This window comes from Juglans regia, chromosome 15, assembly GCF_001411555.2.
Source record: "Juglans regia cultivar Chandler chromosome 15, Walnut 2.0, whole genome shotgun sequence".
NCBI classification, from domain to species: domain Eukaryota; kingdom Viridiplantae; phylum Streptophyta; class Magnoliopsida; order Fagales; family Juglandaceae; genus Juglans; species Juglans regia.
Window position 1 is genome coordinate 18085367 of NC_049915.1, and position 16291 is coordinate 18101657.

At 40.2% G+C, this 16291-nt stretch overlaps 1 protein-coding gene across 5 annotated transcripts in view; it reads left to right on the plus strand.

Moving 5' to 3' along the window:
* Nucleotides 1-16291, plus strand: part of LOC108993202 (probable cyclic nucleotide-gated ion channel 20, chloroplastic) — a 39640-nt gene that overhangs the window by 19793 nt on the left and 3556 nt on the right. For 3 of the 5 annotated variants that reach the window (XM_018968023.2, XM_018968025.2, XM_018968027.2), the window contains exons 8-13: nt 1282-1539; nt 2170-2315; nt 4050-4127; nt 12366-12495; nt 12993-13239; nt 13347-13530. In XM_018968023.2, coding sequence (XP_018823568.1) covers nt 1282-1539; nt 2170-2315; nt 4050-4127; nt 12366-12495; nt 12993-13239; nt 13347-13530 — 1043 coding nt within the window. The remainder of the gene's footprint in view (nt 1-1281; nt 1540-2169; nt 2316-4049; nt 4128-12365; nt 12496-12992; nt 13240-13346; nt 13531-16291) is intronic. The other 2 variants (XM_018968028.2, XM_035685882.1) reach the window with 1 other exon arrangement.

Below are 16291 nucleotides of genomic sequence, written 5' to 3' on the forward strand. Positions count from 1 at the left end.
AATCAGCCACTGAAGCATCCTTATCCAACGTGATCCTATAGAGTGAAGGGAATGCATTCTTCAAGGCGATATCACCACACCATATATCGGACCAGAATCTGATTCGTGTTCCCCTTCCCACCTCAATTCTGAAATTGTTGAAGAAATCTTCCCATCCATTCCTGATACATTTCCAAACTCCCACCCCATATGCTCCTCTTCATTAGAGCGCCATCCTCCCCAAATGCTCCCGTATTTGACTTCAATAACATTCCTCCAAAGAGCATCCCCTTCCCAATGATACCTCCATAGCCATTTCCCTAATAGAGCAGAATTGAAGATTCTTAACTTTCTAATCCCCAAACCGCCACAAGGTAGAGGGGATCTAGAAGTGAATGCTAGATATCATGGGAACTAGTCCCATTGAGAACAATGACAGAAGCCCACAAGAATAAAGTATGGAAGAAGAAACATCTAAGATCATCCAAAGAGTAATCTCCATCTTCAAAACCTCAATCATTCCTTTCCAGCCAAACACATCGCATGAGACATAAGGGAATCATATTCAACACTGCAGCAGTTTGTTGATTACCTTGAAGGCCTCTCCAACTAGCAAGGAGATCCACCACCCTGCTAAGCATTGTCCACGCTCCTACGAAAAATCTCATCCCATAAGACCCTGGCCACCTCACAGTGAAGTAATAAATGATCCATTGTTTCACCACTTTTACACATAGAACCAATCCATAACTACAAGCCCTCAATTCCTTAGATTGTCCACGTTTAGAATTTTCCCAAGAGAAGCATTCCAAACAAGAAAGCAATGTTGGGAGGCACCTTGCTCCTCCATATGCGCTTCCAAGGAAAAGGATTAAGATTATGATGTGTCAAAACCTTGTGTAAGGATCGAACAGCGAACTTCCTACACCCCGAATGAAACTAAACCATCTTATCTGCCTCATCCCTACCAATACTCAATGTGCACAAGTGGAAAAACTCATATAGCCCGATTTCCCAATCCTGAGCCACTCTAGTAAAACGAACTTATAACGTCTAATTTACTGATAAATTAGTGATCCACATTTTTCAACATTTAGGCCACAAAGAAAAAAAAGTTTTTGACATTTATTATCTCATTGAATATCATTATGTTGGCTGTGATGCTTCAAACATGAAAGGGTTAAGTATGCAATTCTCTCTTCTTATTTCTAGTTGGCCAATTGTTCTGTTGCTATATGCACGGAGTTTTCTTGATCAACAATATTCAAATTTTCTCATTTTACCTCTTCTTTCTTGGTTCAGAGGGTTAATCAATGTCTTCGAGAAGCCTGCCATTACTCTGGAATGGAAACATGCACAAGATTTATCGACTGTGGCCATGGCAGCGATATTGAATTTCGCTCTAATCCATCATGGAATATCTGGAAAAACAATAAGAATGCGAGTGATTGTTTTGAGAAAGATGGTTTTTCTTATGGAATCTATGAGCAAGCTGTCATTCTTACCACGAAACATAGCATTATAACCAGATATACATATTCATTATTTTGGGGATTTCAGGTATTTCTTTTATTTATACCGTCCCGTATCTGTTTATCTCGTGTGTCATGTGTACCCATACAAGTTGAATATTTATCAGAAATAAATCTTATAGTGTTTAAATTAACTAATGCTTTTTCCTCCTGTGTACTTGGGCAATGCCTGCTTACTTCTATCGATAAAATTTTATTTTACCTATCAAGAAAAAAATAAATTAATGTTTTGTGTGGCAGGGAGGTTTACAAAAAATACATTACAAATGTTATAATGCTGCTCGTATACATACTTGGATATAACATTCTTGATTAGATATATTTTATAATTTCTAAAGCACACTGTGAAGTCACATCATCAACAATTTCATTATATTATTTCTAAATGACAATTAGTGATATGAAGTCTCCTCATCCACTCTGCATTTATGTTATGATTACTTTTAAATGACAATTAGTGCTATGAATATCCCGATGAAATTACTTCTCTTGAAATTATTCTGTTTATAGATTGTACTACATAATAACCCGGCATGTTTCATTTGTAAAATAATCAGAAGTGTGTGTGTGTGTGTATCTGATTCAATCATTTTTTCTGAAATGTATAATTAATTACACCCATTGCGGACTCTGCATTTCTGTACATGATTTTATGAAGCAAATCAGTACACTGGCTGGAAATCAAACTCCAAGTTATTTTGTTTGGGAAGTCCTTTTTACCATGGCCATCATTGGGCTCGGCCTTTTGCTCTTTGCTCTACTCATTGGACATATGCAAAACTTTCTTCAGGCTCTTGGACGAAGGTACAATTTAATGTGGTTGGTTCTTGTTCTTAGATTTTTGTTCATGGACCACTTGAAGGGGAGTAGTGTATATGTTGGTTGATACAACTAATCTTCTTTAAACCTCTTTTGATATATCCTCCATTAAAGTTAAGTGAATGGCAAAACTTGCCAATACCAGTTGTGAGAGCTAATATACTTTCCAAGCCAGTCTTTTTTATACCCATACATGCTATTATCTCACCTGCACATGACCGATCTGCTTCTCATCATTGCATTTGTGCTGCCTATAGATTGCTGTGTCTTTGAGATTTTCTGATGGAATTTTTAGTTAATAACGTTTGACTAGATTATCAGTAAGAGGTGGCTACTTCGGAAACAAAATATATATATATATATATATATATATTTCTCCAATTTTCAGCAATATCATAATTATAATGAATGCTAGAATTTAATCCATAAAAAATCTGTTATCAAATGTTAGATTATTTTTATGTCCCCTTTTCTTTTTCTTTTTGGGTTCACATGGACAAAACTCGTGGATCTTTTCCTCCACACTAGTCTTACTTTATAAAAAACCTTTATAGGACATAAGCTAGTGACTGGCTGTGCATTCTGTATAATTTCTTCCCTTGTGTAGCTGCCACCTTTTTTCTTCCCTTCTGGTTATGATAGGGCTGCAATATGATCCCCTCGGTCCGGCAAGGGGGTTGGACCGAGGACCACACTGACCCCAGTCTAGGGCTTGGTGCGCTGACTGGACCATGCCAATGGGGTGGTTCACTGCTTCTCGCCGGTGGGCAACTATCCTGCCACCCTCAGTGTGGTCCGCTGCTTCCTTAGAAGTCAAAGAAACAAAATAATAAATCATAACTCCTAAAACAAAGCCAGTTACCGAAACATCAAAGCAACACAAATAATCATAAAATCAAATAAATCAACATCAAAATATGGGTAGAAAAGGAAAAATAAATAAGGCACTAATGGATGTAGATGAAGTGATGGTGAGAGTTTACAGTGGAAGAAGGCACAATGGCTGGCAGCAGCAGCTTGGACTTATTGAAGAAGCAAAAAGAAAATCCGTTGGGTTCAATAAAAATGAAGGCTAAGGTGGCTTGAGTCAAAGTGCTTAAATGATGGGAAAATTATTATGTACTCATGGAGTGTGGATGTCGTGGTAATCCCATCCTAAATATTGTGGACCTGTTCTGTTCGGCTCGGTCTTCTTGAATTGCACCATCAAACCAATGACCCAACCAAGCCAGTCGGTGCTGAAAGAAAAAGGACTCAGCGGTCAGTCCTTCGGTTCTTCTCTAGACCCCTAGGTTACCAAAACTAGTATAGGTAAATAAGTTCCTTTAAATGTTTGACAAAACAGTTTCAGAAACTCTTTTTTGTCATATTTCTCTCGTGTTATGACTGTTGGAATATCATCTCATTAACATCAATTTGATAATGTTTCAAGTAATCAAAGCATGTGGAACACCACTCAGTTTTTGGATAACATTTTTCTCTCTGTTTTAGTTTTGAAGTCAAAGATTCATGTAATAAAATGCATAATAGATTTACTTATCAAAAAAAAATGCATAATAGATCTCATTCTCTAAATATGTTTTAGGACTTGAGTATTTCAGTCATAGAGATCTGTATTTATATTTTCTATTCAGTTTTAAGTTTTGAACTTATAATGTGCCAGCAAAGTTTTGGACTTCTTTGACCAGTTGATTTGCTTTGTTGGTGGTTATCTCCTAGGAGGTTGGAAATGTCTCTCAGACGTCGTGATGTTGAGCAATGGATGAGACACCGACGCTTGCCAGAGGAAGTAAGGAGGTATGCCATTCTCTTGATTTTGCTTACACTATCATTGACACATTCCATAGTTCTCTCCTTGTAAAGTATAATATTTGAGTGCCATATGACTTGGACTAGCTCCTTTTGCTATAAAAATCCTTACATTCTGGATAAATTGTAACCATAACTCTTCCTTCCAAAAGTTTGTGGTGGGCCATTGATAGAGAGTTGCATAAATATTAGATAACCCTTTGTTAAAAAAAAGCACTCTAACAATATTGAGTTTAATTCCAATTTTTGTTCCTAAAACCCCTAGGATACACTTACTTCTAAATATTTTGCAGCAAAATTACACATTTTAAGAAGAGGCCAAAAATTTGTCCAAGTTTGGTAGTCCACAAACCTGAATCCTTAGCTAGAGAACATTAATTAGAGGGAAGATTTTCTTCAATGATACTCATACAAGGTTCTAAATGAACTACTTGTATATTCACATGCTCCAAAATCAATAATCCATGATTCCAGAGTAGATGATAGGATTGATAGATTGATGTAGTACTTAAATGAGAAATGGTGGCTATGACTGTGATTGGATGGCTCATTTACAAGACATAAGTTGAGCATTCTTGTGGCATCTACTTCTATGGGAGAACGGTGAATGAGAGTTTGCTTGTTTTTATTTTTTTGGATTGGTAATGAGAGTTTTTTTAATGAGAGATCCCATATTACCTAGGAGGGAGAAGTTGTGTTTTCCTTAGATTTGTTACAAATAACATCGGAGGCAACTATAGCCAAAAGTGTAGGACTTACCCGTGCCACAACAGAATGACACGACACGAATGTTAGAGATTTGAGTGGGATAGATTGTAAAAACCTCACATCTATGGAAGAGCCATGAATTAGAGCTTAGAAAGTTATATTCCCACACTTCCTAAGAGGGAGAAGTTATTGGGCTTTGTAATGATTCCAAGGGTCCTTTATTGTAAGCTTGGCCAGTTCTTTTGGAATATAAGTGTTCTAACCCTAGCTGGAAGATGGTCTAGATGATAGGGGGAAATCATTGTGATAAACACTCAGATTAGCTGACCTAGATGGTATGCCATGTAAATCCTAACAACAATATGAAGAATGGTTATTGTGAGCATAATGAGTACATCTATGTGGTAATTGACCTCTAATGCTGCTGTTATGAGAGTCATTTCTGCCACATGCACTATCGCCTCCTCAATTTCCGTTTGTCCCCAAGAATAATTAGAATCACCATAAGAAACAACTAAGGTTGACTAGTTGCTACTGTTATCATAACTTAAATGAGAACACACTTTGAGCCCGATATCATTGCACTGACAGGAGAACAGGCCTGAAAGGATTGTGTTGGACTAAATCAGGTCTGGACAGGCCGTAAAAGGATCGAATCAGATGAACTTGAGTCAAAACTGGCCAAAAAGTAAATAGAAATTAGAAAGATAAAAAAGAGGGGAGGGCAGAGGGGACAATCCCATCCACCCGCAGCCCCTCGTGCGTGCGGCCACTCCTGAATCTTGATCCATCCCTGAATGGCACTCTTGGCAAGGGTTGGTTGTGATCCTCCTGTGTGAGGGGGTGGAGGCAGGTGGCCTCCACTCCACCCCTGCACAGAAGTGGCCTGCATGCACCTACGTGGAGGGAGGCCTTCACTCCCCCTCGAGAGTGGATTTGGCTTAGGAAGAAGATTCCTAGGCATCCCCAAGGGGATTGAGAGGATCCGATCAGTGGGGGATGCCCCCTTGGTGAGGGCCGGCCGAGATCCAGCGTCCCTCCCGTGCCCAACACGGTCATGCTATATGCAACTAGGAATGACCTCTTTGCCCTCTGCTCCATTTGTTGGAGATTCTCGATATAGTGCATTGTAGTGTGAAGATGGGTATGAATACAGAGGTCTTCATTGAACAAAAGGTATTTGTTTTCAGTAGGGAGAATGATAGGTGGTGGAGAATCACCGAGAGTAGTTGGCGTGTGGTGAAATACATTTCATTAGAGCATGAGGCTTTGGGGTGGTTGGGTTTGATGGTGAGGGAATGTGCTGCATCTTTGGGCTCTTCAGAGTTTATTAGAACTCGTAGAACTGGAAATGCAGTTTTAATGATACAGAGGGGGTGCAACCGCAATGGAAGATATTTCTCCATTTCGGATTTTGGGCATGAAAAGAGGAGGGGAATGTTAGTGGTTCCAGAGGGCAGGAAGGGTGAGGGGTGGTGGAAATTTGGAGATAAGTTGAGGGAATTCATGGCTCATCCCTCTGTTTCGGGGGTGAGTAACAGAGTGAGGGCACTCCCATGGCATTCACAGGCAGCCAAGGTTGATGCTCCTTCATTGATGGTGGATGCCTCAAGGTCGTACAGTGAGGTTGTGCAGAAAGTACGGCAGCAAGAGGTGAGTGGAGCAGTGCCTATAGTGCCAGAGGTTGTGCAGAGATCGTGCAGCGGCAGTGAAACAGAAGAAGAATTTATGTTAAGGGGTCTGTGTAATATGGAGATTAAAGTGGGGCTGTTGTTGGAGGAGTTGCTCGAGCTTAAACGGTGTGTAAAGGGAAAGGGAGTGATGGATGCGGGTAATGGGCCGGGAAGGGAAGATGGGCTGGGTGTAAAGGAAGGAAAGCTGGGCCGGGCTGGGAAGCTTGCTGGGCTGGCGAAGGGGGAAAGGGCCAAGGGGCCGGGTCAGGTCGCGGGTCCAAAGCTGGTTTGGAAGGCAACTCGGGTACCCGATATTTCGGGTCAGTGCCTTGCGCAGCTTCCCGGGACGCCGATACGTGCCGGAATGGCTACGGTACCGGCACAGAAACTTCCGACCGCCCTTGAGGAGCATTAGGGTGAGCCGGTTCAGGCACCTCGCCGGGAGGTTATCGAGGAAGGCATGGTTTCGACTAAGCCAGGGCCGATACCCACTATTCCTTTGTCGTCGTGTTGTAGGTTGTCAGTGGAGGAGTCACAGAAGCTGTCGTGTGAGGTGGACGAAGGGTCAGCAGCGGCTTTTGTGCAGTCTCACTTGCCGGAGCATGGGCTCTCCCTTCTGAGGACTCCGAGAGTTCAAGAGGAGCCTACGAGTGGGTTTTGTCTGTCGATGGGGTTGGGGGAGGCTCAGAATCAGTTGTGTGTAGGGGAGGGAGGTTCTACAGTTTCGTTGGAACAGGGGTTGGTTGTTTCTGAGGGGTACACAGTGGAACCAAGTGTTGATGTTTCTGTGGGGTATGCAGGGGAACCTAGGGTCGAATCAGAAGTTGTAGGTGGCTCGGAATTGGCTTTATTTGCTTCAGTCAGTAATGCTGAAGAGGGGGTCACTCTAACACCCTTGTGCACACTCCCACCCAGTAATTATGGGAGTTCTTCATCTAAGTGGGTTTTCAAAAAAGTGGAGGAAATTCAGGAGGTCATTGGGATTTCGTTTGGAGGGTACGAAGAACAATTTAAGGCCCTCCTTGTAGCACTTGAGGCTAGTCATTCAAAGTCAGCCTCCAAGCGAGATAGGGAGCTTAAAAAGTTAACTTGCTCTATTAATTATGATGTGAAAGAAGGGAGTGGTGGAAGGGATCGGTCGAGGGGGAGGGGTAACATAGTGGTTTATGAAGCCTAAGATTTTATCATGGAATGTCCGGGGGCTTAATGATCGTAATAAGCGCCTCCGAATCAAAGCTTTATTGCGGTTGTGGAAGGGTGATGTGGTGTGTTTGCAAGAAACAAAGAGACGTTTTATTGATAGGAAATTCGTGTGTGATTTATGGGGGTGTTCATATGTAGGGTGGACTTATCTGGCCTCTTTGGGAGCCTCTGGAGGAGTATTGCTTATGTGGGATAAAAGAGTGGTTGAGATGATTGAGGAATGTGTTGGAGAGTTTACGGTTGCGACTTTATTTAAAAATGTGGATGATGGATGGGAATGGGCATTTGCAGGTTCCTACGGTCCTAACTGCAGGAACTTGAGAATAAAGAGCTTTTGGGAGAAAATACGGAGGAGGTGTTATTGAGGAAGGGAGCGGTTATGGCCAATTTGGAAAGGGTCTTGCTTTCGGAGGAGATCTCATGGCGACAAAAATCTAGGGCACTTTGGTTGAAAGAAGGTGATAGATGTACGAAGTTTTTTCACAAAGTGGCTAATTCACATCGACGGAACAATGTCATAGAGTCACTTCAATCAGGATCTCAGGTGATATCTTCTCCTTTTGAGCTTGAAAATCACATAGTACAGTATTATGAGACTTCTCTCGGAATCGGTTAGTTGGAGGCCGAAGCTTGATGCTTTGCAGTTTGAGGAAATTGATTCGCAGAGTGTGAGTAATATGGAGAGACCTTTTGTTGAAGAAGAGATCCACAAGGTCATAGCTGGCATGGCAAAGGATAAAGCGCCGGGGCCGGATGGTTTTTCAATGGGGTTCTTCCAAACTTGTTGGGATATTGTAAAAGATAATGTTATGCAGGTTTTCCACGAATTTCATGCCTTTCAGAAGTTTGAAAAATCCATCAATACATCCTTTATTGCTCTTATTCCAAAGAAAAATGGGGCTTCGTCTATTGAAGATTTTCGGCCGATAAGCCTGGTTAGTAGTGTGTATAAGATAATCTCGAAGGTTCTTGCTAACCGGCTTAGTCCGGCGTTAGAACATATTATCTCCAAGTCCCAGAACGCTTTTATTCATGGGAGACAAATTATTGACTCAGTACTTATTGCAAATGAATGCTTGGATTACAAGATAAGAGAGGGAGGTTCAGGTGTTTTGTGCAAGCTTGACATGGAAAAGGCTTATGACCATGTGAATTGGGATTTCCTCTTATATGTGCTTGAGAGATGTGGCTTTGGGAGTAGGTGGATTGCATGGATGCGTTAGTGTATTTCTACCGCCCGTTTCTCAGTTTTGGTTAATGGTACACCTGCTGGTTTTTTTGCTAGTTCAAGAGGCCTTCGACAGGGAGATCCTTTATCTCCTCTTTTATTTGTCATAGTTATGGAGGCTTTGAGTAGGATGGTGCAGGCTGCGGTTGGGGCAGGTTTCTTATCCGGTTTTCAGGTGGGTAATGGTGAGGTTGGCACTATCACTATATCACATCTTCTCTTTGCAGATGATACATTAGTTTTCTGTGAAGCAAAGAGTAGCCAGATCCAAACATTAAGAGCATTGTTATTTTGTTTTGAGGCAGTGTCGGGGCTAAAGGTGAATCTGGGTAAGTCTGAGATGGTTCCGGTGGGGGCAGTTCCTAATATTCTTAGGTTAGCTAGTCTCTTGGATTGTAAGGTGGCCTCTTTTCCAATGAAATACTTGGGTCTTCCCCTGGGAGCATCTTTCAAGAATAAAGCTATATGGGATGGGATAGTGGAGAAGATAGAGAAAAGACTGGCTGGTTGGAAACGAGTGTACTTATCGAAGGGGGGCCGTCTCACGCTTATCAAGAGTACTCTTACTAATCTCCCAACGTATTTTTTATCTTTGTTTCCTATGCCAGTAGGGGTGGTGAATAGGGTGGAGAAACTCTTTAGGGCGTTCCTATGGGGTGGAATGGGAGAGGAGAAGAAATTCCATTTGGTTAGATGGGAGACTGTATGCGCTCCAGTTGTGAATGGGGGGTTGGGTGTCTGTAATTTGAGAATTTTCAATAAAGCTTTATTGGGAAAATGGTTATGGAGATATCATTTGGAGGAGGGGTCATTGTGGAGGGATACTATTGATGCTAGATATGGGGTAGATTGGGGTGGGTGGTGCTCTAAGGAAGTAAGTGGGGGCTATGGGGTGGGTTTATGGAAGTATATAAGGAAGGGGTGGCCAAATTTTGTAAATCAAGTTCGCTTCGTAGTTGGCGAGGGCAGTCACATCAGATTTTGGAGGGATGTGTGGTGTGGAGTCCAGGCTTTGGAAAGAGTTTTTCCGACCTTATATTCCATTGCAGCTGATAGGGAAGTTTCAGTGGCTGATGTGCGTATATTCTCTAATGGAATGCATCTGTGGAATATCCTTTTTAATAGGGACCTACATGACTGGGAATTATCTATTGTTTCAGAATTTTTCAGTTTATTATATTCCATGGAGATTCCAGCGACACAGCGAGATAGTTTGAAATGGAGGTCTAATAACCATAAGTTTTGTTCAGTCAAGGCGTATTATAGCATCTTGACAACACGACTTGAGATTACTCCGTTCCCTTGGAAGAATATTTGGAGGGCTCGTGTGGCTCGTGTGCCCCCTAGAGTAGCTTTATTTGTTTGGAGTGCAGCTCTTGGGAAGATACTGACCACGGATAACTTGAGGAAGAGAGGATGCATAGTATTGGATTGGTGCTATTTGTGTAAGAAGAATGGAGAATCTGTGGACCATCTATTACTACATTGTGAGGTAACAAGGGTGTTGTGGGATGAGATCTTTCTGAGGGTTGATATTGCCTGGGTTATGCCTAAGCGGGTGGTGGACTTGCTGGGATGTTGGTCAAAGCTGCAAGGTTGCAATCAAGTGGCAGCAGTGTGGAAGATGATCCCGCTGTGTATTATGTGGTGTATTTGGATGGAAAGGAATGCCCGTGTTTTTGAAGATAAGGAACGCACAAGTACTGAGTTGAAGAATTTTTTTCTCCACACTCTAATGTGTTGGTTTTCCAATATTGTATTAAATGGGGACAATGTTCAGGAATTCTTGTCTTTAATTAGCTTTTAGAATGTTTTTTAGGAGTTCCTTTGTATACTTCCTGTGTACAAGGATTATGTTTTTTCATTCATATATATAATATCTCTCTTTTTTACTGATAAAAAAAAAAAAAAAAATCACTTTCTTAAATTTTCATTGACATCATGCCATTTAAATAATCTAACATGATGTCAATGTTCTGACTAAGAAGCATGCTAGAGTTTTTGAGGAAGTGTAGAAAAGAAGATTATTCTACTGTAACTATTTATCATTGATGGTAGAGTGTAAAAGGAATGGTTCATTTCTTTTTCTGTTCTCTGTTTCTCTCAATTGCAAGATTAGCACACAAGCTTATGGAATAGGAAGATAAGAGAATTGGATTAGGAAAGACACCCAATACATTTGATAATTCTTTGATAGACCAGGTAGGAAAATAAAGAAAGCTAAATATAGAAAGAAGCTGTAACACCCATGGAAGGTCCAAACCACATGGCCTATATTCCAAAAGGACTAGTTAATAATACAATTGGAGACCCATTGGAACATTCTCTCCTTCTCAAGCAATGTGAGATCTCATACACCACCTACCCTTACACATCATATGGGGTATCACAATCTACCCCCCCTCTTAAATTCTCGACGTCCCCGTCGGGTTAGTCCATCTATGTGGCACGACTCATGTTCCACATTTCTAGTTGGGATAGGTTTTGATACCATTTGTAACGCTCCAATGGAAGACCTAAACCACATGGCCTATACTCCAAAAGGACTAGTCAATGATACAATTGGAAACCCATTTGAACATTTATAAAGAGCAAGAACTTCTCCTTCCCAAGCAATATGAGATCCCATATACCACCTATCCTTACACATCATATCAGGTATCACAGAAGCCAATTAACAACATATATGTGTGTGTGTGTATCCAAACATGTCATATAGAGGAGGGTTAAGTTACTTACGAATTCCATGAGTTTCAAACCATGACCTCATCCTTCATGTAATTCTCACCAGGGAAGAAAACGTCATTTGCGTTGAGCTTGTTGGCTTCTTTCTTTATCATATATATATGTTTATATATAGCGCTCATTATTATAAAAGGATCTATATTGTTAATTATATTTCCCCCCATAAACTATCACTCCGTTACCCATAAATTTTGACATTGAAGAACTCAGCATAATTGAAGTTTCTGTATCAATTACCCCCTCCATAAAAAAGTCACAGTTGATACTGAAGGAAATATATCTATATGTGTGTATGCATGTGTGACAGATGAAATTACCCTTCATGCACTGTTGAAAAGGCTTGGGTTTAGTTTCAATGTTAAGGGTAATTGTTTTCTTTTTATACATCTTTCCATGAAATTTAATAGTGATTTTTGACAGGAGAGGTCAAAGTTTATTGGTAATGTAGGGTTATTTAGAGGGATGAAATATAATGAACCCTAAATATATGTGTGTGTGTGTGTGTATGTGTGTGTGTGTGTAGCACAACTGTTAATTTGATCGAGTATGTTCTGCTAAACCCTATGCAAATAATCTATCCATGCAAGATTTTTTTTTTTTAAAATCAAATATGCCTTCTAATGCAGGATTTATTGGAAATCTGATCCATGCTATTTTCTTATCATTTAGGCAAGTACGACAAGCTGAAAGGTATAATTGGGCTGCTACCAGAGGGGTAAATGAAGAAATGCTCTTGGAGAATCTGCCTGAAGACCTTCAGAGAGACATAAGACGCCATCTCTTCAAGTTTGTGAAGAAAGTAGGTATCAGAACATTGGAGCTTCATAACATGACTAGTTTCCTTGACCGCATCTCGCATTTTTTTAAGTACAATTAGGTGGTTATATCATGTACTTCATATCCTTCAGACTCAAGGTGTAGTATGCTCGTGTGACTTTGCAATCTGAGCCAATATGGTCTACTGGAAAGTCAATTGAAATCCAACCAGAAGTTATTTGAAATTCAAAATGAGATTAATAGAGTACATTAGGATGTCTCAAATGATTCAAATGGGTTGTTCTGGAAAATAAATGTCAAAGGATCCAAAATGATCCTGATGTTTTAGTCACAACACAGGCTTCAATTTTCTTTAAATTATGGATGATAATAGATGTTTACCGCACTCACTATACTTAAAATTGTTTAATACTTTATGGGTCATCAAAATGCACCCTGAATCAATGAAAAATTGCTGATATCGTAGTCATTTGGGACCTTTTCATATTCATATTGTGAAAATTTAAGAATATACTGCAGGTTCGAATCTTTGCCATGATGGATGACCCTGTCCTGGATGCCATTTGTGAGCGACTAAGACAAAAGACATACATTAAAGGCAGCAAAATTTTGCATCAAGGTGGTCTGGTCGAGAAGATGGTTTTCCTTGTACGTGGGAAAACAGAGAGCAAAGGAGATGATGGGATAGTAGCTCCCTTATCTGAAGGAGATGTTTGTGGTGAGGAACTTCTCACATGGTGTCTTGAGCAATCTTCAGTAAATAAAGGTATTGGTTTAATCAGTAACTGCCTGACCATATGATCAAGTAAGGGCTTGCCAGCCAGAATTTTGGCTTTACAATAAGATGCCTGCATTTGAAAGACACCAGCATAGTTATTGTGATTTCCATTACAGATGGGAAAAAAATAAAGATTCCTGGACAGAGATTGCTTTGCAACAGGACGGTAACATGCTTAACAAATGTAGAAGCATTTTCACTAAGAGCTGCAGACCTTGAGGAAGTCACCAGTCTTTTCACAAGATTCTTGCGCAGTCAACATGTTCAAGGAGCCATAAGGTTATTTCTATGTCATCCTGCATCTGCATGCTTGATTCTGTAGAGTTCTTTTAAATGCAGCTGTTTGACTGCATTATGTTGCCTTAAAAAGCAAGTAAATTTCTTTCATATATATATATATATATATATATATTTTCTGCTTTCTTTCAAGTAAAATCATTAATGCATACAAATCCTTTTTAGGTTTTCCTGCCCGTATGCTTCCAACTTAAAACAGCTCAGCCACCTCTTTAACCACTCTTTAAACTCTAAACGCCAAATACCTTCAATTTTTTGAGTTCATACATCTGAAAATTGTTCATAGAAGTTCTAATCTTATGTGAGAGCCCCATTTTCAGCATCTAGATTCTTGAAAGTGTTAGGTTTGCCTGTTATTGGTTTTACTTCTGAACTTGAACCAATGCGAATTGTGAACATACTGCAAGGTGACCTGGATGCCTGTGGTTTAATGTAGAACGTAGCTGGAAAAAGATGAAAATGAAAGAGGAAAGTAACTAGGTAACTAGAACTTGACATAAAACATAAAAAACTTGATGGGGAAGGTAATGCTGGAAATTCGTAAGGTACTAGTAGGTCCCATTGTAGATCCTACCTGTTGGGGTATTTTTTACTGGAAACCTTTTAGTCCTTCCAATTTGTTTTTTTTTTAAAAAGTGTGTATGTGTATGTATCTATTATATGAGAAATGCTCAAAATTATACCCTCATCCCATTTATATCCCATTATGCTGATGTGGCATTTTCTATAAACCTTATTTTTATTTTTTTAAATAGAGCTGATCCAAATGCTGATGGTCAATGACACATCAGCAGAGTGGAATGGGAGTAAGATGCGGGGTGTGTGTGTGTGTGTGTGTGTGTGTGTGTGTTATTGGAGTTGGTGTTTGTTTGGCAGTAAGTCTAGTTTATTATGCTGTTTACTTAGCAAAAAAAAAAGGTCTAGTTTATTGTCCTATTCTTCAGGTTCAGAGTAAGCCTTCACTTAATAGGGATTCTTAGGAGATTTAGTTTCCCACGGTGTGCTAAACTTTTATTGAAGTTTGTTTATAAAACTCAATTAAACTTTTCTCAGATGAGACTCCTAGGGGCCTTCAGAAGATTATAAAGATATTTTTCTTCTTCCTCTATCTTGGATTCTTCTACACATTATTTCTTTGATTGAAGCTTTTTAGGCTTAATAAGCAAAATTCTAAAAACCCTAAGAAAATCCACCATTAGTGGTAATCATACTCTGTGATGCCCCCAGCCCCCGCTTGTGATTTGGTGGAAAGCTGGGACCTTGGGATGTATTCCGAACGGGCCACACCCTTCGCAAATGTGATAACTGCTTATATGCTCAACATATGTGTGGATAAAAATCTGTAGCGGAAATATATAAAGGGCATGAATAAATACTACATGCATCAATACCAGAGAAAATTATTAAACACATCAAACTATCCATAAGTCATAACTCTACAATCGTTGGGATATTACTGACCAAGAACTTTTCCATCAAATTGCTAAAACTATCATAGTTGAATACAGGGGCGGAATGACTAAAGGGCTTTGGGGGGCCCTGGACCCCCCAAGATTTTCAAAATTTGATGAAAATTAAAATTTGAATGTGTTTTTATAAAGTAGACTATATTGAAAATTAGTATTTGCACCCCAAAATTATTTTTTTGTAACTTGGCCCCCCCAAACCAGATTTTCTGGTTCCGCCTCTGGTCGAATACAGATAGATAGCCCATCCGAGGACAGGCTCCCGTCCTAATCCTCGGGCTGTACTTGGTCTTCTTGTTCATAATCACCTTCCTCTCCAACATCTGCAACAAAGCCTATGGTTTTGAAGAGCGAAACCGTAGTGGGACTACCATGGTGAAATTTCAAGAAATCTCAATTAAGTTAGTCTTTATGACAAAAGCTTATAATGCATGTAAATGTCAATAAATAATGCAGGTAAAGATATAGGGAAACCAAGAAATAAAGCTTACATACCGAGATTCGAGTTCCTGAGCAACTTTAATAAAAGATCATATTTTAAGGTAGTTGTCTGAGCAATGAAAAGATAGAAGTAATCTCACACAATATCATGCTCAAAACTTGAACATATGATTGCTAACCCGAGAACCCCAAGTCTCCCGAGCAACATAAAAACCAACTTAAACCAGTTTTCATTCATTAACATGTGCACCACGGTCTCCCCTAAAAGTGGCCGTTCACACACACTGGCTGCCATCGTCGCACCACTGGGAATGACCCGCACGTGTGAATTCGTTACGAGCAACGCTTGGCTTCGCTCCCCGTGCTTGATTACAGCATTCTCTAGCCTCCGCCAATAAAGAGGCAACTGCATCAACCTAAGAGCATTACCGTCTCGCCTGAGCCCGTTGTTTGCCCAACGACAACCCAGGGGACCACTCAATGCTTATACGCACCCGAGTAATTAGAGGAGCTCCATCGAGATAATGCCTTATCTCGACTTGGGGTCGGGATTCACTCACACACCCACATGCTCCTCTTTTGTTTAAAAACAACAAGCATACACTTTACAAAAATATGATATCTCATTTTAGTAGAAACAGTGAGCAATATAGCCTAAAAAGACAAGCTTTTACACGAAGATAATTCCCCAAAACAACGTACACACCATGGTAAAAATCTGGCCAGGAACCGAGTGAGGCAAAATCAGGAAATCCACATAATGGACCTTTACCCCAAGATGTAATAACTAAAAAAGAACAACAGTCCCGGAAACAGCGCCGAGGACACATCAAGCT